Source organism: Homalodisca vitripennis, chromosome 1, assembly GCF_021130785.1.
Source record: "Homalodisca vitripennis isolate AUS2020 chromosome 1, UT_GWSS_2.1, whole genome shotgun sequence".
Lineage (NCBI taxonomy): Eukaryota > Metazoa > Arthropoda > Insecta > Hemiptera > Cicadellidae > Homalodisca > Homalodisca vitripennis.
In genome coordinates, this window is record NC_060207.1 from 67050719 (window position 1) to 67075920 (window position 25202).

A 25202-nucleotide genomic window follows, 5' to 3' on the forward strand; every position below is an offset into this window, starting at 1 on the left:
GGGGTGGGGGATAACTAAAAATGTTCAAATAGCACTTATAGTCTTGTAACACATTATTTTAAAGGTTCCAAAACCAAGACTTCAATAAACCAGAAAATCAATTGGTAACTACATTTATTCAATAAAACTTCGAAACACAACACAACATTACAAAAGATTGCAATCGAACGAAGCGTAAACATACGCTCAGCTGTTCATATATCTATCTCGATTCTGCCAACATACGCTCAGCTGCCAAAGAATGCTCATTTGTTTATAATATCTACCTCGATTCTGCCAACATACACTCAGCTGATCAACAATGCTCAACTGTTTATATATCTATCTCGATTCTGCCAACATACCCTCAGCTGTTTATATGATTCTGCCAAAATATGCTCAGCTGTTTATATATCTATCTCAATTCGTTCTAGAACAGGGGTTACTAAATTACACATCACAACATTGAGTTTGGTGTGTTATCCTAATGTTACCTACGTCATACTCTAAATTGAAAACTACAACTAAATAGTGTTTGGTATTTGTATAAATCAGACCTTTGAAGCAAACTGTTAGAATATTGGGAAACTGATTGGATAAAAGCTTTGGATAAGTGAAGAATCAGGTAAACAAGAGTGTATTAGTTTTCCCAACTACTTCCTCCCTAATACAACAATACTTATTTGCAATTGCCCAAATAAGTTTTGTCTTAATTGATTTTTCATTATTTGTTAAATTAGGTATTAGTCTCTATGTTATGAATCACAATAATGCTTAATTATGTTTGGGGTTGTTATTTCATGTAGCATGGACAGATTTAAATTAATTTAGTGTATTTTTTATTAACTAGCCAAGACCTTTACGGTTGAGCTTGCAAGAGTATAGCAAACTCTGACTGCTAGATAGCATGAGCATCAACGTTTCCTGTTTTCTGCGATAAGCAGCCTGCTGGCCCATTCCACCTCTATTCTAAGTACCGGGAATCAGTTATCTGTCCCATATGTGTATGTCTCTCTCTTCCTGAACCCTAGATCTGTCAGTTTCTAAAGTAGCAGTGTACTATTTGATGTTTAGCATTTGTTCTTTTAGAAGTTACATAACAAATATTTTTATACTCAATTCATCAAGTATTCAGTATTGCTGTCTTCATAACATTCTGAAGTTTATTTATGTACCAATAAATATACAATTGTCTTGTTATATATTAATTTTATCAGGTTGAATGTACAAATGTAACATTTGTAAACAAAAACTTCAAGTTTGGCAAAAAAATGTGAAGTAGTAAAATGTTGTTAAATTGGTTTAATACAACTTGAAAAACAAAACACGAATAAAACTTAGATATAACCACTTTCACAAATTGTGAATGGCCCTCAACTTCAAAGTATAAGAGTTGTTGAACAGTGTAAGTATAAAGAAAAACTTGTCAATTATTATGTGATATAAATGTGTTTTAAAAAAACTGTGATGTTGTGTCTGTATCGCTAATTAATTGAATTAAAACAGTGCAGTTATGAATAATAATATTGCAAAAATAGTGGTGAAATGTAATAATTTATAACCAATTCAAACTAAAATTTGTAGTAATACATAACCGTAACAGAGTAAAATATACAGCATTTCAATTGTATAGTTTCAATCGTTTACGAGATAACGGGAGTATCAAAGAACCTGTTGGAATGTAACAAAAGCTTTAGTAATCCTTGACCAATCTACCAAGTATAACATTTTAAAATATCTTATGAATAAGCTCAATCTATCTACACATTTTTTATTCTATTTCTTTTTGCCATTAAGGTTATCCATAATACCAATGTGGAAATGTCCGCTACCGTTCCGCCAAATCCCATGGAGTGACATGCACCATCATCATACTTAATGTTTAGAAATAAACTTAATGCAAAGTTTCAAGTCTATAAGTCACAATGTGAATGTATGTATGTGAACTAAACCATTGACTGTATCAGTTACAATACTTGAAGGAGTAACATGTTTTTAATTAATTTGACTCGAGAAAATTAGATTTTTTAAAACATAATTTTAGAAAATTAAATATTTGCTAATGAAGTTATTCTTAAAAAATGAATGATTTTAAAATAAAACATATAATTTCCTCAATGAAATATTTTTTAGATAACTTTACAGGAATTATAGGCAATCTAAGAAAAAAAATGCAACTATGTAACCAGGCTCATATATTAATGGCTGAAGATGAACATTTTATCGTATTGCAGTATATGTGAGCTAAACCTTAGTTAGACAACTAATACAATCAACTACTGCACCTTCACAAAGAGACAATTTTAAAATTGTTTATGACTCGAGAAAATTATATTTCTGGTAATCATAATTTTAGAAAATGACATATTTGTTAATGGAGTTATTTTTAGTATAATGTATTATTTTGAAAAAAAAACACCCGTCAATTTTTTGTCTGAATTTATCTTTTGTATAGATCCCATAAAAACATTATCTTTGTATTCAACCATTTTACTTTGGGACTAATTATTAAATGATCTTAAATTCTACACAAATGCATACATACGTTGATTGATAAATTGTTATGGATTTTTTCTATTTTATCAGCTTCTATCATTTTTATCATTTTTGGATAGATAATTTATTAATTATACGGTTAGACAAAATGTTCTAACCTGATACCTATTTCAATTAGGGAAGTGTGATTTTTATTCTTTATTGTTATTAAAGAAAACAATAACTTTACACTATCAAAAATGCAGAATTTTAAAGCATATAGCCTGCTTTGCATGAAGGGCCTTTGTTGTAAAGCGCTAAAGTTCATTCAATCCATTACAATTTTCACATCTAACAGTTTATCAAATGATTTATTTATTTGAAACCTCTATGTATACAATGTTATACCAAAATCTTCATTCGGAATTTAATTAAATATGTGTGCTCAACTTAACACGAGCCAATGCTCAGTAAGATTAGCCTTGTTGTAAAACTATTTGTTTAGTTATGACAGAACCAAGAACGGAGACATAGCGAAGGAAGAGAGGAACTAATTGAGGAGCTGGAGGGGTATGGCCAGGCAAGGGGACTACCAGTGGTGGAGGAAGAGGGAGAGCATACCTGCTCGTGTTTCCACAAACAGCGTGGCAGGAAGCAGACTAAAAATATGAAGGCGCTGGAGTCTTTTTAAAAATCAACACAAATTTTATATGAATACGATTTAAAAAAATGAAATAACACAAAATTTTAGATATTATTCTTCCAGAGGGAGTAACATATTTTTGATTAAAAAAATATATAATTAATATCTTTTCAGCAAAATTTTTACACGAAAAAATTTACTTGTATTTTTCAAAATAAAAATTATGTCAATCCCTCAAGCCATATATCACATACTTACTATAAAAATTTGAAATCTTTATCATCAGCAATTTTCAATTGTGCCTGATTTTCCTTGTAGTGGTCCAAAAAAATGTATTGTTCTTTCTGTGCATTCAAGAAGGGTACCTTAAAAGATTATGACAATAAAATAAAAAAATTACTCAATCCAAATATTGCACCACGCTAAAATGATATTTTACAAGGCTATAGGTGCTATCTGAAAATTTTGAGTTACCCTTCACTTCCCTTACCCCTGAGGGTAAAAAATTGTTCTGAAATCAATGGCTACTATATTGTAGATGTAAAACTGCTTGAGCATTCATACACAACAGTAAAAATTGTAAGGATATTCCTCTAAGAAAAAAATCAATTATCAGATACAGTAATTTTGGTTAAGGCTGAAATTTGAGGGTATGAAAAGAGTTAAACATATTAAATGATAAGTTTTTCTCATATTATATTTTTCTTACAATGACACACTTAAATCAACCTTCAGGTACATAAATAATTGTTACAATGGCATCAGGTGGTGATAAACAGGTAACCCTTAAAGTAGCGACTTTGTCTCTTTATCTAATAGTCAGTCATTGACACAACCTATTATTTATGTGTCTGATGATCGGTTTTAAATGTATCAAACTAGAAAGAATAAAATCTGCAAGATATTTTAAATTCTTTTGATACCCTCCCATTTTGACCTTCATTAAAACTAGCTTGGTTGACAATGATTTCATTGTTAGAAACAATTGCTCTATCCATCAGAGGATACTGGGTACTTCTGGTTATTATCAAATAACACTATCATTTTTGTAGAGGAGATTGCTAAAACTACAACTGTAATTAGTGAATTTTGTAAACAATCTGTCAAACAAGTATTTCTTACAATGGTCAATTTTAAGAGAACACATCTTTCTAAATTTGTATTTCTATACTTTAATAATGTTGAACCCTGTGCTTCAAAGATATATCAACCTCAAAAAGCAGGATAGTTCTATCTATGCTTAATTTTACACAAGTAAGGATTCTCTCCGAGTTGAAAATAAATACATCTTTTGTTTTAGATTTCACCCAATCTCAACAAGTATGTTCAGAGATGGAGAAAAAGTAGATCAAAGATGTAGTGCATTATGTAAACTAATAGATGTTTTGTAAAAGGTCATACAGAAAGTAAATTCATTAGCCATCAGGTAACTGAAAATGGATAGAGTAAGAGTAAGAGTAGATGTGATCTTAGTGGCGTTGTGTTAATAGTGTTTCCCAAACTTTTTGGACCCAAGACTCCCTTCAGGTCTGTACTACTTTCTCTGGAGCCCCACCTCCTCAGCTCGTCTCAATAGAGTTGATGAAGAATAACAATAAAGTATTGTGACTTTATAATTCACATAACAATCAAGTCACATCGGTAAAATATTTGCCTTTATGGCTATTTTATTTATGCTACCATGAATCATTGTAGCATACTACAATGATTTGTACTAGACTTTTTTGCTTTCCTCAACTATTCACTATTAACAGGTGATTAAATATTGCTCTTTCTAACGAACATATTTGATTTAAAAAGGAACTTTATTTCAAACAACCTTCATAGATGATATTTCTTCTTTATTTATTTAGTTCAGAACTATTTAAATCAGAAAATTGTGAAACACTTGAAAATGCTACTGAATAGTCAATTTATAAACAACAAAATGCAGGTTTAGTTAGAAGATGCAATACAATCGTTGTCTGACGCAGAGATAATTTTAACTCCTGGCACTTGATAACAATCAGAAAGAAGGTAGGAGTTTCCACCATAAATTCAAATAAATGTTGGCTCAAATGAAAGTTGAAGGGATGGATGAATTCTTATTTTAATAAACACACAAAAACTATTCTTTTGCAACTTTCTACTTCACTAACAAAAAGGTAGCAAAATCCCCCCTCCCCCCAAGAAGTAAGCTATTAGATTTTGGCTTAATTTTATAAATAAACTATAAAGGAAACATAACCATAGAGCCAATATTTCTAAACAAACAAAAAGTTTACAAAACATCTGTTATCAAAATATTGAAAAGCTTGTACGTATAGGCATTTTAGACGTATAAATAACTATTAAATTATACTAATTTATAGGGAAAAATTTTATAAGATACTTTTACAAGTCAAACCATAAAAATCTATTATAATATTAACATTGTGAAATGAACTTCAGGAATCATTTTGATTTTGGAACAATTCATTTAGTCATACCGGTACTATAAAGATACATTAACACTAGATTCCTAAAAATTCACTCAAGTATTGGAATTTGCTTTGTATAATAATTCAGAATAAATACAGAAGTTTTTATCTTAGTACGACACATTAAATGTATTTATTTAACAGATGTTTCAATAATATTATTTCAGACGATTTCATGAAAAATAGGGTGAATAAAGTAATAAGTAAACATTATTAACATAAAAAAATTTACTACAGCAAATAATAATGTCTTTATACAATATGTATTTTATGATTAAAAACATTACTAAATTACCTATCTTTATTATATATATATATATATATATATATATATATATATATATATATAAAAAATAATTGTTTATCACCATTTCTATAATCAGACACTCAGTACTATAGTTCAAACTGACATATGAATCTAAATATTACAATATCATGATTATAATAAATTTGATTCAACAATGCAGTAAATGTTTGAAAGTAATACTAATTTAATCATAAGTACAATAATAAGTTAATCAATAACATTATGATGCTGTTAGCCTAACCTTAAATCATGCATAGGTTGAAACAGTGACTATTTGTTCCCAATATCTGTACTACTAACAGGTTTTAAATAAAAGCCGAAAACTTCTATATATTATAAAATTTAATCAACACATATTAGTTTATGTGTTGTCAATTAAAAATCTTCTGTAGACGGAATGAATTTTGGCACAGAGGACAAATTCAAGCTCTGACAGCCATTTATTAATTATGTTTAATCCATTACGATTAATTCGATTAGTGATCAATCCGAGAAAATCATAACACGTATTTAACCCTTTGAGGTGAACTCTTGATAATAAATTGACCATCATATTTCTGTGCAACGCTCACAGAACAGATATTTTCACTGTTTTTTTATGTTTTTGTTACTACAGCTGTTCGGTGCTTAAGTTACTCAATACTTTGGATTTCTTCTTTCATTAATTAAATGAATACTACTTTAAATCTGTAGCTATGATAAGAGAGGCATTAAAAAAGAAAAATAGTACACCAACTCAGCTGACGTCTGTTCTTGCATTGTGTTTGTAAACATGGCCAGTCCTAGTACAAGTTTTATTGTTGACAAATTATTACATGAATTGAATAATATTGTGGTAGTGTGTATTCCTGGTAATAAATTCCTGGTGTGATTTTTGTGATGAATATTACTATTCAAAACAAATAAAATAAATTATTGAGATAATCAAAATAGTGATGTTGAATTGAATTAATTTGAAATTTCTTTACAAAAATTGGTGATTAATAGTGGTGGAAAAAAACAACAATAGTGAAGTGTGCATTAGAAACATGATGTAATAATAAAGAAGAAATTGAAAAATTTGTGGTCAAAATAGGACAAGGCGATATAAGTAAAGGGGCCTAGGTTACAAACTAGTAGGCTAGGAGCCTAAACTAAGCCTAGTCTAACAAACCAGACATGTTACCTAAGGTAGGCTAGGTCTGGGATCCAGGCAAAATAAACTGAACAAATCTTCAGATTACCTGTCAGGTGAGTAAAAACATGTAACTAATGCTTTTGTGTCTGTATTTATTTGGTTTTGGTAAATTGGTCAAATTTGACGGTCTATAATTTTTGTGAAATAAAAATTATTCTATAGATTTTATTATTTTACATTACATTAAAACATATAAACAAAAACAAAGTGTTATAAGGATGTATACAGACTCTTTGACATTATTTACTTTGCTTTGCAAAGAGAAAAAAAATATTTCAAAAAGAATTATTAAGTGCTATATGTATTTAAAACAAAAACTGTGAAATAACAGAAAATAAATACAACCTGGGCACAGTAGAAGCAATTTTTAATAAGATGCCTTAATAATGTGAGAACCACACTCAAGGTAATAGATAATTAAAATGATAAACCTTTGCACCATATCAAATACAAATAGGAAATTTTCTATATCTTTTTGTGTGCCTTAAAAACAAGGCTATATGCAAAACAATCAGCTTCAAAACTAGTTTGTACTGTTGAAGTCTTTCAGAGAGATGTAAGAGTCATGCTCTCACATTGTAAAGGTGTAGCACATACATTTTAATTTTGTAATTATTATGGACAAAGCAGTACCTGCAGTGCACACAGTTTTTGACTTGTGGCATTGTAGTGACCCACAGTGCATGAGATAAATAAATAGTGAAAACGACAGAAAAGGTGCATGAGAAAAGCCACACACTGCACGAGGCAGAATGCATACATTGTAAGAAACATTGCAAAAACATAGAGTTGTAATATGTTTCAAAAATAGTGGGACACCCTTTAAAAACAATACTGTGTTTGCAGTTACATAAAAAGTTAAAAATACAAAATTTATCAATACGTCTGTAAACAAATAGGAAATAATATTGATAGCCATTCTTGATTACAAGGGAGTAATACGGTTACAATATAAACTATATACAATACCAGATATAAGAGCGTTGATCATACAAATTGGGTTCTAATAAATTTTGATTGGCATGAGATTAAAAATACTTTCTGCTTCATGATACTGTTAACATAATCTATAAAAATAATTTAATAGTTTCAAGCCAAGCAGAAAGTGAAACATCACAAATGATATACATAAACTATGACTTTTTTAAAATGTACTTGTTAGTTAAATTATTTTCTGATACAGTACAAAATTATAAGTTAAAACATTTTTACAAATCTTTTACTAAATAGTAGAGTATTATTTTACATTTCTTCAAAAAATCCTTCAAGAAGATGGGGCTGAAATCCAGACATATCTTCAGTTTCATTCATGTAAACTACGCTTTCATGAATTTCCATATGTCTATTGAACTTCTGTGGTGATTTGAAAACCTCACCACAAATGGGACACCTCAGAAGTTTTGACTTTGAATGGTTGATTTGCTTGTGCTGAGTCAGATCAGATTTCCTCATAAAAGCTTCATCGCACATATCACACTCATAGGACTTGCCCTGTCCATGAGTCTGAACATGGACCACGAAATTTGCCTTATGCCTGATCGTTCTCCCACATATGTTACACACATGTGGTTTCTCTCCTGAATGAATCATCATGTGTTCTTTTAGCGTAGCCTTGGTTGAGAGCACCTTGTTGCAAATACGACACACGTGTGTTGGTTCTCTTGGTGCCTCATTTCTTTTTTTCGCCCGAACCATTCCTTTCCTCGAGTGCAATTGTCCATGGTTGTAAAGGGTTCTTTGAGACTTGAAGACAGCGTTACAGATTTTGCAGACCAATGGATTTCCAGATGCGTCTACATGGTATTTTAAATGTTTTTCAAAATCCATTTTTTTTGTGAAAGCCTTATTGCACTTTTTGCACTTGTAAGTGCTGACCACTGCATGCCCATTCACATGAACCACTAAGTTGGCTTTGTGACGGAAACTCTTTCCACAGAGCAAGCACTGATGAGGTTTCTCACCCGTGTGGATCATGATGTGCTCTCGTAGAGTTGCTTTTGTGGAGAGAACGCGACCACAGAATTCGCATGTCAGACTTTTCAAACGCTCCTCATGCAGCAGAAGCTCTTCTTCGGACATTTCCTGATGACATATAGAATGTGCAACTAGCTGCTTTTGTGATGGAAACATTTCACTGCACACCAGACAGACAAAGTAGTTATTATGAGGATAAACATTATGATGACCTTCACACTCATCTGATCCACAAACTTCACACATTCCATCATTGTAATACACACCCTGAGGTTCCTCCTCTTCTTCTTCATCGCTTACATGGACTACAGTCACATCATAGTTTTCCTGAGAGTAACCTTCCTCATAAGTACCAATTCCATTTGTTTCCTCGTTAAACTGGTTATGGTCTTCATGTTCCTCTTCTTCGCCGAATCCCTCATACTCAGCTTGTTGAAACAATTCTTCTTCTGTTGGTAAAAGCTCTTCATCTGCTTCAGTTGGTAAGAAATCGTGATCTTCATCCACTTGCTGCAGTTCTTCATCCACCTGATCATTTTCTGATGTGCTCTCCCCTACTTGCTTCAACTCCTGCTCCTGCTGCTGCTCCTCCTCCTCATCTGAGTAGATTACCAATTTTTTGGGTTCATGGATGGTGTCATCTTCATCATCATTAGCTGCCTCATATGAAGTCTGTGCAACAAAACAAGTAAAAATTATAAAAAACACCTAAACACGTTCATGGTTTAAATTCTTTCAGAGAATATTCTTTGAACTATCGTTATAACATAACTACAGAGCACCATGAACAATTATCCATTATAATTCATGATCTGTTTTAACTTATCTAGATCTCATTACCACTTTGATGTTATATAGGCAAATTATAATTTGTTATAAAAATTACAATGATCTTTATTGACTAAGTGTAAGAAGTGTAAATAATGTAAATATTGTATATCTTTGTTAATTTAATATAATTTTTATAGAGTAAAAAAAGAAGAATTTTCCTAGGAAAAAAAGAAGTTTGTGTAAATGACCAATAAAATCATAAAAAAAACATCAAATGTACTCGTAATATTTTCCTTTACTTATTTTTTGTAATTTTTCTTTAATTTTGAGCTTATTATTTGAGATGTATGCAAATGTTTATTTATATAAAACAAATTGTAACATTTTAGGTAAAGCATGTTACAGTCAGTTAGAAAGTAGTTTAAAAAAAAGGATTAAAATGTTTGTTTAAAAAATTTAAATACGTATAGGCTACATATTATAATACACTAGTTAGTACCAGTATTTGTTTTTACATATACTAATATTTAAAATATTAACAATTTTGAAAAATTAATAATTTTATTATAAATATGGTATTTAGTATACTCAATGAAGATTTCACAGTAAAGACAGTGGTAAAAACTGAATGCTCTATTTTTATGATTTTTTAGAAAGCATTTCTGTCCAATTTAATTACTGCTACTACTACTGTAGAGGTCTCAATAAATACTTCTTTGATGGGTAATATGTAAAGTCTTCTGCATGACTTATGGACTGAGTGTCAGGATATCCATGATAGAAAAAGATGAGACTGGTGCCACCAATTATTTTAACATTCAAACTAGGTTGAAACAAATTCAAAGTAAATGCAGTAGTAAGGAATACTTGGAACAAAATGAGTATAACATTTATAAATAATCTACAATATTTCAGTGATGCTGAGGATTAATTAAATCCAAAATTTATAACCAGAATTGGGCCTTCACTACTAGTTTTTTCACTACTACTTCTTTCTACTACTTTTATTCTAGTTCACTACTACTTTTTTTCTTTCGTCAAGATCGCTTAACTGGCTGCAACTTTGAATTGGGCTCTGTTACTTTTTCCGATTTATTTGTCTGTTTATATCAACTTGTGTACTTTTTGTGTTTGCCTACTTGCATCTGCCAGATTCTGTGAGTGTCCGTCGTGGATGTGTTCCTCAAGTCGTCCTGTGGTTTGGTTTTTATTCCGCATAAATTAACAACCCTAACCTCTGTAACGTCAATAACAACTGTAAAAACTGCCTTGATATTATAATAGCCACTACGTTAAATTTTTCTGCTGCCACTGCCTTCTAGATCAAATCTTTTTTATTCTTCTATTCATTTGCCATATATTCCGCTTTATTACTATAACAATGCCCTTTTTTCTCCCCCCGCTGGTGGATTGAGTAGCTGGCGGGTTTTGGATATTGTTGCCCTTATAACTTTCTATTACAATTTGCATATCATCAATAGTTTTCATTGTTGTCTTCATCACTATCAACTCTTCACCTTTTTTGAAGGGTTATTATTTGCTCTCTTGTTCTTTTTTTCTGGGGGTGGATTTGTTTTTTTTTTATTAATTTTTTTTTAATTTTTGAATCAGCTATCTCCACTGCTTGGGTTGCTATATCTGTAATGGCAACACCGATAAAGTACCCTTGTGGCGTCTGTCTTCGAGAGGTTACGGAACGCCAACAGGGAATCAAATGCGATGCCTTTTGTGGTAGATGGTTCCATAGGGACTGTGTTAAAATATCTAAGGCTGAATATGATCGTTTGGCGGCCGACCAGAGTCTTAAGTGGGAATGTCTTAGGTCTGACTGTGAAGATGAAAATAAGAAACCCATTAATATTCTTATATCACAAATGGCTGGTTTTGCCTCATTGCTATCCGAGCTCTCCACCAAGATGGACACCTTAATGGAACTTCCTACTAAGATTGATGCTCTTAACACTAAGTTAACTGCGTTTGAAGATAGAATTGCATGTACGGAAAAGCGCCTCGATGCTCTTGAGACTGCAAAGGCGTCACAGGTTTTAAAACCCGAAGACATCATTTCTGAGATGAATGATCGTTCCAGGCGAGCTTGCAATGTTATGGTCTATAACTTGACGGAATTTAGCAGCAGAGATACTGAGGCTAAAAATTCCCATGATGAAAGACTTACCACTAAGCCCCCCCCCCCCCCCACCCCCCCCCCCCCCCACCCCCCCCCCCCCCCACCCCCCCCCCCCCCCACCCCCCCCCCCCCCCACCCCCCCCCCCCCCCACCCCATACCCTTAGCATTCAATTTAGAAGCAGTTTCGCCCTAGGATATATACCAAAGAACTGGAGGATAGCACTAGTGGTGTTCTTGCGAAAAAATGACAGGGATCCAACAAAACCCAGTTCGTACAGACCCATACGCCTAACCTCCTTCATGGTGAAAACTATGGAAAAAAATAATAAATAGACACATAAGGGACGTAATATTACTGGAACACCCACTTAGTCCCACACAACACGCATACATAGAAGGAAAATCAACCACCACTGCTCTCCACAGTTTAGTGAGAGAGGTGGAGAATACCTTCGAAAAAAAGGAAGCCCTAGTCAGCGTCTTTATGGACATTGAAGGAGCTTTCGACCGAGTAGCATATCAATCCATGAAGACTGCGATGGAACGTTTTGGAGTTTCCCCAGACGTAGTCAAAAGGATAGTAGCCCTCCTAAAAAGCAGACAGGTGAAAGCCAAGTACGGGGACGAATCGGCTGCGATCACGGCCCAAAGAGGCTGCCCCCAGGGGGGAGTCTTATCTCCTCTCCTGTGGGCGATGGTAGTGGATGATCTCCTAAGAAAAGCAGAGAAGAGGGGGATAAGGCTACTATGTTATGCGGACGACCTAGTGCTTATGATTAAAGGGAAAAACATAGGCAGGCTGGAACGCCTAATACAAACAGAACTGAACTTCATAAGCAACTGGTGTCATGGGGAAGGTCTGCGGATCAACCCATCAAAAACTAATATGATTGCCTTTACCAGGAAAAGGAAATTCCAGCTAGCAAAACCGGTCCTGGAGGGAATCAGCATTAACCAAACAAAAGAAGTGAAGTATCTGGGTTTAATCCTGGATGAGAAGCTCACTTGGAACTCCCATATTAGAAACAAGACATCCAAAGCAATAATGGCCCTTGGGGCCTGTAAGAGACTCTTTGGATTTAAATGGGGACTTAAACCCAAAATGATATATTGGATTTATGAAACCATAGTAAAACCAATGGTCACATATGCTGCTCTAGTGTGGTGGCCGAAGGTCGAACAAACAACAGCTGCAAGAAGGCTACAGAGTCTCCAGAGGTTAGCTTGCTTAAGCATCACGGGAGCAATGAGCTCCTGCCCAACACTAGCAATGGAAGCGGTTCTGGGTTATACTCCTCTTGGCCAGGAAGTGATGAGAACAGCTGCGATGAGCGCAATGAAGCTTCTAGGAACAAAGGTAATAAATGCTACCTCCCTAGAAGGTCACATGAAGATATTGGAAAATTTTCCTGAGGCTGAAATGCTAACCAAAGTATCTGATACTATGGTTAAGAAATACTCCTTTGAAAAACCATATACGGTCTCTATCGGAAGTAGGGAGGAATGGATTAAAAGGGAGGCCTACCCTAAAAAAGGAGTCCTGAAGTTTTACACCGATGGTTCACTCCTAGACTCTAGGGCAGGATATGGAATACATGGACCTGGAGTTGACATGGCTGTGCCCCTAGGAAGACATGCCTCAGTTTTTCAGGCGGAGGTCATGGCAATAGATTCATGTTCTAGAAGACTCACACAGTTGGGGACAAAAGGATTATCATACCTAATACTCTCTGATAGTCAGGCTGCACTGAAGGCACTGGATACCTGTTCGATTGATTCGAAAGCGGTCTGGGAATGCAGGAATGCTCTAGCAGAGCTAGCAACAAATAACAGAGTAACACTCGGCTGGGTGCCGGGTCATGAAGGAATTCATGGGAACGAAAAAGCGGACATCCTCGCCAAAAAGGGAGCAGAATCCACATTGGTGGGGCCTGAGCCAGGTTGTGGAATATCCTTCTCCAACATTAAAGCTCTGGTTAAAGATTGGGAAAAGAGGACAAGATACAAGAATTGGAGCAGAGCCTCGGGTTTAAGAATATCCTAAATGTTTATCTCTCCTTATGCAAAAGGGTGGACAGCTCTCCTAGACCAGAATAAGGAGGATATAAGACTGATATTAGGAATGTTGACAGGACATGGCCCTCTGAGGAAGCACCTTTTGAAGGTAGGCCTTAGTCGGAGCAGCGAATGTAGACTCTGTGGAGAAGAGGAGGAGTCAGCAGAGCACATTTGGTTGGATTGTCCTGCCATCGTAGAGACTAGGAAAAGATACTTGGGAGCATATCTCCTCAGCCCCAAGGACATCAGAGAACAGGAGCCCTTAAATCTGATTGGTTTTTGCAAAAGCCTCGGTTTTTAAGGGCACAAATTAAAGTAAGGGAGGCGCAAAGGTCCTTTTAGGACTAAGTGCGGGGACAAAGTGTCCTCTTCCCTCAGAAGGAAAAAAAAAAATGGTGTCAAACTATACACCCTAACAGAGCACCAGGGTTTTATATTGAGATTTGTTTTATATTCAGTAAAAGCAGACAATGTTGTCGGTGGTGTTGGGCATACCGTAAAAGTGGTTCTCCATCTATTGAAAGACTACTTGGGAAAGGGACATGCTGTATATATGGACAACTTTTACAACAGTTACTCCCTAGCCAGCAAATTACTCTCTAAGACCTACTGCACCGGAACATTGCGTGCTGGAAGGAAACATACACCTATGGAGGTGACAAACACAGTTTTGAAAAAAGGTGGTGAAACAATTGCGCAGTACGCAAATGGCGTTATGATTGGCAAGTGGAGAGACAAAAGAAATGTTACGTATATCTCAACTGAACATGAGAACGATTTAGTAGATTTTGTAGACAAACGAGTTCGTGCAAAGAAAAAACCCCTCCCGATTGTCAAGTATAATGCTCACATGAGTGGAGTTGATCGCGCCGATCAAATGATGGCGTACAACCCATGTGAACGCAAAACCATAAGGTGGTACAAGAAAATATTTATACATGTACTACAAATGATACTTGTAAATGCGCACAGCCTTCACAACATGAATCAACAAAAAATGTCCCTCTACGACTTCAGATTGGAAGTTATAAAAGGCCTTTCACCTCAACCAACTCACACCATTGAAACACCTCCTCAAAAAAAGAAAAGGGTTGAGGCTCACAAACTTGGAAAGATTCCTGGCAAAGACAGCAAAAAACAAAACATTGCGAAAAAAGTGTAGGCAGTGTACTAAAGTGGGAAAACCAAACACTAAGACACTATACCATTGTGAAACATGTCCGGAAAACCCTGGTCTGTGTATGGGTCAATGTTTTGAGACCTACCATGATTCCTTGTACTAACAAAAACATCCGGGTGGGAATGTATATAGTGTAAATATCATAACTAGGAATAATAAGGAAAAGGAATAATTACTAATATTAGACTAAGAGAAGTAAATTTAGTAGTGGTTGACTTTCGAGGAGGTAGACCGTGCAGAACTAACCAAAAGTGCGGCCGGCCTACATGTGGGCCCGAGTGTATATAGTGTAAATAACATTACAAAAAAAACCAAAAACAAGGAATTATAACTCTTGTTAGACTAAATAATACTGTACAATTAGTGGTTGTGCGCTTTTGAGTAGTTCGAAAATAACAACACTTTCCAGAAATGCGGCCGGCCCACATGTGGGCCCAAAACTGTGACGTCATTATTTCACCGAATTCAACCAGAAACATCCTATAGACCATCGTTCCTGTCTTTCAACCACCAAAGGCAAGTTATTCCACAATAAAAATATTCCCACATATGACAAACCTAATTACGGATTTTCCCGCAGCGAATGTGTTAAGAATGTTTATAGCTGCTTTTAAATAACCTTATGTATTAACTCACTGAGCTATCTAATCTAATACAATATAGGAAAGGAGACAAGTCCCGAATTTGAAGTAAACCAGTTGCCTGTTACCAATGACTTGTAGTGTCACCACAACATACCAATAACCACTTGATTTATCAGGTTTAGATTCATGACATTGTTTATATTGCCTGTGTGTGGTTCATACGGCAATAAACAGGAGGGCAAGATTAGATTAGACCTTGAGTTCCACCTTCTAAGTACTACTTTACAACAGCTGTGGTGTAGGATAAGTAAACTGCACCTGTAACTTACAATGGCGAAATGCACCATTTAACAACCAAGAATAATTCATTAAATTAATGGTGTGAAACAAATTCATACTGATAAAGCCTCATGTTAAATGTTACTGTTTAGACTTGAATGTTGTAGTTGCAAATGCTTAAGTATAGATAAGAAATGAAGTGTACAAGGAATATAGATCTAGAGCACAACTCGAGTTTTCTTTTATTAACTACCCAAACACAATCATGTAATCGAAATCAATAGAGTTATAATTCAGAAATGCCCACAATGCCACTCCAGTGCACCTCTGTGTATTCTTCCATTCTCCACATGTAGTACTCGCTTCCGGCAGCACACAGCAGATACACAGAGTTCAGGTGCAGTAATCTCACATGAAAACCAATAATTATCACAGAAATCCTCAGAATAGTTCAAAAAGGATAAGCTTTCAATCTATAACTTCCTTTTGTAACTCACCTATGTTACTTTTTAAAACTATGCCATTTTGTGCAACAAAACCAAATGGTTTAAATAGTTTTACTAAAATAATATTTATGTGGACTTATATCATCTTCAAATTTTATTAATAACTGTTAAATGTTTAGATAGAAATGTTCCAACAAAGTTCACAAATCAACAGCCACTACTTAAAATTGTTTTAATATATCTTCTGGGATTTCTTTTAAACTTATCCATGACATGTAACCAGTACATAAAATCATATAAACATTTTGTAAGAAATATATTAGTGTACACAATTACAACAAAATACATACAGCTCTGCTTCTTGATCTGGAGATAGATTTATCTAAGGAGTCTTATCTCGCTCCTTCTCAACTCATATCAACGTCGTCGAGTATTGCAACTCTGTCAAGTTCATCAAATATATTTATAAGTACGTCAACAAAGGGTCCGATCAAGGAGCCTTCACAGTTTAAAATGAACTTGACGAGGTGTCAAGGTAGACAGTGCACTACATAAGCAATTCTAAAGCTGTCAAGTAAACCTTTGCTTTCCCATACACGATCGCTACCCTCCAGTCATGCATCCTGTTGTTGTTCATCATGAAAACGGCCAGACAGTGTATTTTAAGGAAGAAAGTGTCATTGAAAGGCTAAGCCTTCTTCTACATAATATTAAAGGGCGTACATCATCTGACTATCTTAAGAGTATAAATGGAGTTGATCACTCAACATTTCAGTCTGTATGTAGAGCTCTTTAGTCGTTTAAGGATAATGCACACTAGGATCGAACATTAGAAGAAGTTTCACTCTCAGTTCCCCACCCAAGATCTGTGAATTACTCGCCATCATGTTGATGTTTTACCAAATAAGCAGCCCTCTCATGATATGGGAAAAAACATTGTGATAGTTTGGCAAACAACATATAAGGTTGATAGAAAGAGTTTGGGAATGTGTAGCAGGTTATGGATATTGTGTACAACAAATGTTTTGCTTTACTTGAAGATTTGCTGTAATTAATGTCTGGCAACCGTCCCAAAACTACAGACTTCCTACACCACTTCGAGAGCAACATAATATTTACAAAGAAATCACATCAGCATTATTTCAAAATCTGAGTAACTCGAAGATTTGCTGTAATTAATGTCTGGCAACTGTCCCAAAACTACAAACTTCCTACACCACTTCGCGAGCAACATAATGTTTACAAAGAAATCACAAGCAGCATTATTTCAAAATCTGAGTAACTCGAAGATTTGCTGTAATTAATGTCTGGCAACCATCCCAAAACTACGGACTTCCTTCACCACTTCGCGAGCAGGAGTCCATAACAAAAAACCTGGAACGTCTCAGAGAAATTTCTTTCGATGTAACCCAGCTCTCTGAAATGGTCGCTATGAATGTCTCAAAGCTGAACGAAGAGCAACATAATGTTTACAAAGAATCACAAGCAGCATTATTTAAGAATCTGAGTAACTCTTTAACCTAGATACAGAAAAACCATTTCTGGTAAATTTGTTATTAGTCAAAATAAGAAGTAAGAAAAGATTGGGTTGAAGGAAAGTTCTGTTGAGATTTTTGCTCAGAGCACTACCAGATGAACTTGAAGGTAAAAAACTGTAAGGAATTGATTAAAACTATGATGTAATAACTACGCCCTGAGATTTGAAATCTGCAAAACTAAAAACATGGATTCTACTGAAGCAGTAGGGATTTTGAGCATCATAACTAAAGGAAATAATGTTGTTAACCTCTTTGTCTTCCACCAAGTGTTAACTCTAACCCACATTTTGAGCCAACAGCTACAGCACTCTAAAGACACACTGGGAGAAGCTTTACAGGTAATTAATGTTACAATTCTTTGAGAGAAAGGGATGTGAGGCAAAATTTTCAAAAATCTGGACAAAAATACGATTTTCTGTAAAGCATGACATTTCCTTGGAGAACGTCAGGAGTTCAAAAAGAAAAATAGAATGATTGTCCTTTTAAGAGACAGTGAAATAACGTTAACATTCGGAGCAGAAGAAGATGTTAGTAAAGATGAAGGTCAAGATGGAGCCAATAGGTTTTGGAGAACTCATGTTTACTTCAAGGTCCTTAACCTTAACATTGAATGATTCATTGAAAGATTCAATGAAGAGTCGCTAAAGTTAGCTAAAGTTGTCAATGTACTATTCAATTTGAGTTATGAAAAAACAAAAAACTTCTTTCAAAACAATAGTGGGATACTGAGAGTAGACACCACAGTACTTCAAGCAGAAATGACAGTAGCTCATAAATTACTTAAAGCTAGATCATTGGAACACAAAATTCGTAAGACAATAGAAACCTTCATTAGTTCAAGAGTAAAGTTCAAAGAATTGAGGGAAATAGTTAAGCAAGAAAACTTCCGTAACTTACTCTAAACAATCAAACTAGCTGCTTCGATTTCCATAAGCTCATCCTTGTTTTAAGAAGTTTCTCTGCTATGAGGAGACGAAACTGGTTTAAAACTTCAATGCTGTAAGAGATATTCTCCAATTTATCATTGTTATATATAGAGAAGGAAATATTGAGAGAACAGATTCAAATTCAAGATATTGTAGAAAGGTTAGCTATAAAGAAAGAAATTACACTTCACGTAGACACTTTGTTTTACTTTTTTATTATTAATACGTCAAATTCATGAAAATAGCAAAAATTTTAGTTTAAAATTTAAAAGTTTTGTTAACTATTTTTAATTTTGTTTTTAAATATTTTTTCTTGGATTTTCATTTTTGTCTTCTCTTTCCACCTTTAAATTTAAGTGTAATCCCATGTAACTGCTTAACTGTTTTTAATTTTTTTTAAAGGTGTATTATTTAGTTGACAAATCTAAAAGATTCACATAGGGAAATTGTAGATCTCATTCTTAAGAATACAAGCCTAGATTAGTTAATCTTTTTAATAACATAATTATTGGAAAATGAATTATTATAATGATTTCCAGATGCCTGGTTATAGAGATTTGATTTCATACCCCCTAGTAAAAGCAATACACCCATAATAAATTAGCCCTCCCAGAAATCTTTATCTAGAGCCACCTATGGTAACGGTACCAAACTGCAGGTGAAAACTCTGCATAAACATGTTATTGAACGACAATATTTACAAGTACAGGCAGGTTAAGGAGAAACTGTCTTTATCCCCTGTATTGCTCTTATTCCATCAGACTATCATTTTGAATTCAAATGTCTATAGTTCCCTGTAGTTACGCTATGCCATGACTATCAACAGGGTAGAGTTTGAAGATGGCTGGCGTCGAGCTGAGGAGTGACTGTTTCGCCCAAGGCCAGTTGTATGAAGTATGTTCCAGAGTAAGTTCATCTGATAGCCTGGTCATCCTTCAGCCAGGAAAAAGACTAATAATGTTGTTTACATAGGATTTAAGAAAAAATATACATCAACTTTTGTAGCCCACACTTACCTGGGAGGCTGAAAGCAGGTATACAACTAATTGTACAAATTAAATTTAAAAATTAAATAAAAACTACAAATAAAATAATTTTAAATTAAAAATTAACTTTTGTAAACAGTCCTATTTACATGTTGAACTCATTCTAAGAATGGAATTCTTTAGGTTTATTTAAGTAATTACCAATGTTAAACTTAACTTTTACTAATTTCAGAAGTCCTTAATCCTAATGATATTAAAACCATAGCAAAGCAGCATGTACTTTCGGCTATCCTATATGTGTAACGATACAAAGTATTATATATGTATGAAAAATATATACATGAAAACTGTGCTAAGACTACATATTTTTTATTAGTGACCAAAAATGTATTAGAAAACGCAAGGATATTAGATTCAATTGCGAAATATTATATCCCTTAACCAATTTGCTTGGCCAAATTTTTCCTATCACATACTTTATTAAACTTTAAGAAGTTTTAAAGCTTGTATTGAAGGTTCTAAATAAAACAACAATGTTGTTAATTAATAATCAAACATATATTGAACTCAGCAAAATAAATAAGTCAACTTAAACATTCAAATGGAATAGAATTAATTGTATACAGTTCAATTTGATTTCTAAGATTACAGAAAATAGTAAAATAAATCATGTTTTATAAAAAACCTAACAAATTTCCTCTATAATTTTATATAAATTATTACATTTTAAAGTTGACAACAATAATGAAATTTTAATATAAGCATGCTGTTAATTATGTTAAGAGAGTTCAGAAACAATTATATAGTAAATCAAATTTCCCTGAAAATGGGATAAATATTTTATGCATTTTACTACAGACAAAAAATGTAATTCTGAAACTTTACTTAAAACTAAATTTAACTTATATACTTAAAAGGGGTAAAATATTAATCTTAAAACTTTCTTGAATTCCCCTTGAAGTATTTAGTTTCAATCTGCTGTACAATGCCATGAAATATACTTTATGATGATAATAATGCTTTTAACTATGTAAAAAGCATAAAATGTTTAAGTTAAATATAATAATGAACCATGTAAGTAAACATTTCTTTATATTAAGAAACTATTTCCCTTTACTTATTTAGTTTTCAATATTGTATTATAAACATTTTATATCTCTTTTTAGAATCCAGAATAATATAATCCCTTTAAAATACGAATAATTATGCGTAACATTTGAACTAAACAATAATTCCGTTGTCATCAAAATATGTTATACAATAATTACTATTAAATAAATTATTTTACAAAATACTAACAGTATCATACATAAATATAGAGAGAATTTAAGTAACAGCTACTAATACATTACAATAACACAATTTAAATTTGCTCAATTTAAGAAAAAGATTCTCAACATTTATGCCAGACAACAACTAATTGTTTAAGAAGAAAACCACAAAATAATCCTTGATACCTAATTTAATGAGTATTGGCTTTTAATAAATATTATTGTCTTCAAAAATATCAAAAAGCAGATCTGTACTTTTGTAAACCTTCAGAACCACTAATCTCATCTTTAAAATTTACACCAATTCCTAGATGGTTTACAGAATTAATGGTTTTAAAATAAACTTAAAAAATAATGGTAGTTGATTATAATGTTAAGGGAAAGTATGGACGAAAGGAAGAATAAATTTTGAAGTCTCCGGTAGAAACACACATCGGACACACCTGTCCTCGGGGAGGTTGCAAAGTGCGTCGTCATAGTTGCAGATACTGCGGTGCTACTACCTCAGACCAGGCTGACCCCTGCTGCCGCCACTAGGGCAGGCAGCAGGGGCTTAACCTCATCCACCAGTGCCACAAGGTGGGGGAGGTAGAGTCGATACGTTGCGGAAGCCTCCTATATTTCTTCTGGGAGGTCTTGGTGGTCTGAAATTAATTGTTGGAGCATATAATATCAAACATTAGCATACACAGAGGGCTTTAACTAGAGTAACAAAATAACCTAATAATAATCACAAATAAAAATTAAATATAGAAGACACGTACACGTAGATAAACTAGAAAATGCTGAAAATGGAATCATTTATAGATTTTTGAAAACTAATAGATCTTTGTTAGAGTCAGTCATTAAAACATGCCTTTATCTGCCAATGAGTTATCTCTCACTGAATGAAAGGGTCAGATTTACACAAGATCCATATTTTACAAGATTGTCAGGTCATTATTCCGGCCAAAAAAGTAAATAATTTATTTATTTGTGCTTAATCCAAGATCAGAAGGCATAGAAGAAAGGATTTGGCAGTTCACTTATATGAATCCACCCTCACAAAAACATATCACTCATACAGAATATAACTAAAACCTATAAATTTCATATAAGAAAAATAAACACAATCCCTTGAGTTTTTTTACTTAAAAAGGTTTTTAATATTTGTTCCATTTGGAAATTTTATTATTAAGATAGATTTTATTACAGATATTTATTGTTATCAAACTGGACATTATCTACAAAAATTACTGGCTTTATTCACCAACATATTTCAGTATGTATTTTAAGATGAACATAAATGTAAGACCAGTATGATTCAAAAAGGTGTTGTATTATTATTAACTAATATGATTATTTCCAAGGAAGTGTATATAATCAATTATCCACAGGAGAGCAAAAAACATTTCCCATGATGGCTTACTTTTGGCTGTTATACATTCCAGTTAAACTTGTGCTCAGTACAGTAAAAATTGAAGAGCAACACATCTCAACATATTAAGGTAAATGGGTTAAATGTGTTAAATCCTTCAATCTTATGTAAAGTACAAATCAAGCTAATTCCAGTCTTGGGTGATTGTAAACTGCTGAAATTAAGTTTCTAATATTGAATTCCATCTACTGACATCTAGTGATGAACTGAATATTTTTACAAGATGTACATGTCATTGAAGGGGTTAGTATCAATATAGCCAAAGTTGAACTCAGTTGAAATAGGAAAACTAATTCCAACAACATGCTAGATTTGAACATCATAGTTGAAGACTGGAATTCAGTATCTTTCACATAAATATTTTATCCAGATTTTACAAATTTTCTTTTGCTATAAATTTCCTCTTTTTACAAGTTTGTATTTAAATATTCCTTCCATTACTAATTATTCACAAAAAATAGTTACTTTAAAACTGTAGTTGCTGGTAGTTGTACATTAAACTCTACTCATATGATATAAATATTCACTTGATACTTGTGCTCAGGCAGGAATTCATAAGCCAAGAGGCACAAAAGAAAAGGATCTAGGTCTAGGGCTGATTTCTGAGTCTCTTACACCATAGAAACCATTGCAGCCAGCAACTGAAACGTTTTTGTACTTTTCAAGGTCAGTAACAAATAAAATTATTATAACTGAAGACGCTATAGGTTAAAAAAAGATCTCATTTGAATGGAGATATTTGAAGATGTATGTTTACTACATTCATCATAATTCACAACATTTCTGTTCACCAAAAATGTAATGTTCTACTTGCTCCCAACTTCTAAGTTAGAGATACTTTACTGGTAATTTCTCCATTAACAAACACTCACTTGTCTATTTCACAATGTCTAAGTTATAATGTGCCCATTAGCATTCCTTGATAGTTTATGTAGTAAGGTCAGTAGGTTGAGTTTTTCTCAAGTGGTTAGTTAGCACTCACTAGCAAGTGCCAATTAGCAGAATTTGTTTTCCTGAGTAGCCTCCAACTGTCAATAACCAAGAGAGAGTGTTAAAATCAAGTGTTAAAAACTAACTTAATGAAAGTGTGAATGTATCATATGGCAAGATATTCCGAAAGAGATATAATCTGTAGACTTTCAATTTTGCATGAAATTTTATTTCTAGATGGACAAGAATGTGTCCTATAATGATGCGTGTTTTATCATGGAACTTGGCTTTTTGTGTCAATTTCTGTTCTGTATGATTGTATGGACAAGAATGTGTCCGATGATGATGCGTGTCTAACCATGGAATTTGGCTGAGCGTTATTTTTGTGTCAATTTCTGTTCTATATGACTGAATGGACAAGAATTTGTCCTATGATGATGCGTTTCTAACCATGGCATTTGGCTGGGCGATATTTTTGTCTCAATTTCTGTTCTGTATGATTGTATATCTCTATCTGCCCACAAGATATCTCAAGAATGAAATGAGTTATAAATTTGAAATTTTGCATGTAATCTCAGTGAAGCCTGTTATACGACACGTTGATGTGGTAAGGCATACTCCTACCTAGTCTAAACTAAACACTGTACCAAGTAACAGATGGTATTCAAACATGATGCTAAAATAAATCAATTGTATATGTAAACACTGTACCTATTATATATACTTTGCTTTTTTTATTTTAGTATGCATAAACATTATTTTTCTGATATGATAGTGATTTGAAGTTTTATGAGCAGTATGCCTTGCTCAACACATTTCATCAAGACCAGGCCGGCCATCCGTTTGTTTTGCTCTATTATATAAATTGTATTTTTACCTTTTTTAACTTGCAAACAATAAGATGATACAAAATATTGATAATTTAACTATATTACCAGTGGTGAAAATATATCAATAATAAATATATCAATATCAATATTAAATTATATCAATAATAAACCAGTTTTGAGGTCAGTTTTATGTTTTTGCCAAATGACATTTTGGATGAATAAATAAGTTACATTTTTTCAACCATAAATACTGAATATACATACCTCAACTAAATTATACCAGAGAAACATTTATGCCAAAAATTAAGGCAAGCAGACTGTGTGATTTTCATGGAATAAACTAACACAAAAAGAGCTTAACATTCAAAGAAATTAAACTAGGCCTCACTAATAAATCGGCAAGAAAGCTTTTAGATACTTTGGACCGGAAATATAATACTTTGCCCCCTGCTATAAAGAGCCTTAGTTACTGTTCATTTAAAAATCATGTGAAAAAGATTTTTATGTAATTTTGTTTAGTTTTAGATTTGAATGATGATTATTTATCTGTATGCTATGACAAGAGTGTTCTTGTAAATCAGAGTCTGTAACTTTGAAGAACACTTGCTGAATAAAGACGTTATTTATTTATTTATAAATGAACATAATTACACAAATAAAGCTAATCCATTATCTTCCCAACTTTAATACAGATGATGAATGTTTTATGTATTAGAAGTTTGAAGTTGTAGTGAATATGGCTAACTTTGAATATAAAGGAAATAAGGCAATTAATATTAATTCCGTAAAATATTTTGACCAAATTATTATGGTAAACCAGTTATGGATATGTAAGTAAGGAAA

General features: G+C 33.3%; 1 protein-coding gene across 2 annotated transcripts in view; it reads right to left on the reverse strand.

The window, feature by feature from the left end:
• Positions 1–6452: 6452 nt before the first annotated feature.
• Positions 6453–25202, reverse strand: part of LOC124363909 (zinc finger protein 37-like) — a 104195-nt gene continuing 85445 nt past the window's right edge. For both annotated transcript variants that reach the window (XM_046819188.1, XM_046819180.1), the window contains exon 7: positions 6453–9686. In XM_046819188.1, coding sequence (XP_046675144.1) covers positions 8283–9686 — 1404 coding nt within the window. In that variant the 3' untranslated portion in view covers positions 6453–8282. The remainder of the gene's footprint in view (positions 9687–25202) is intronic.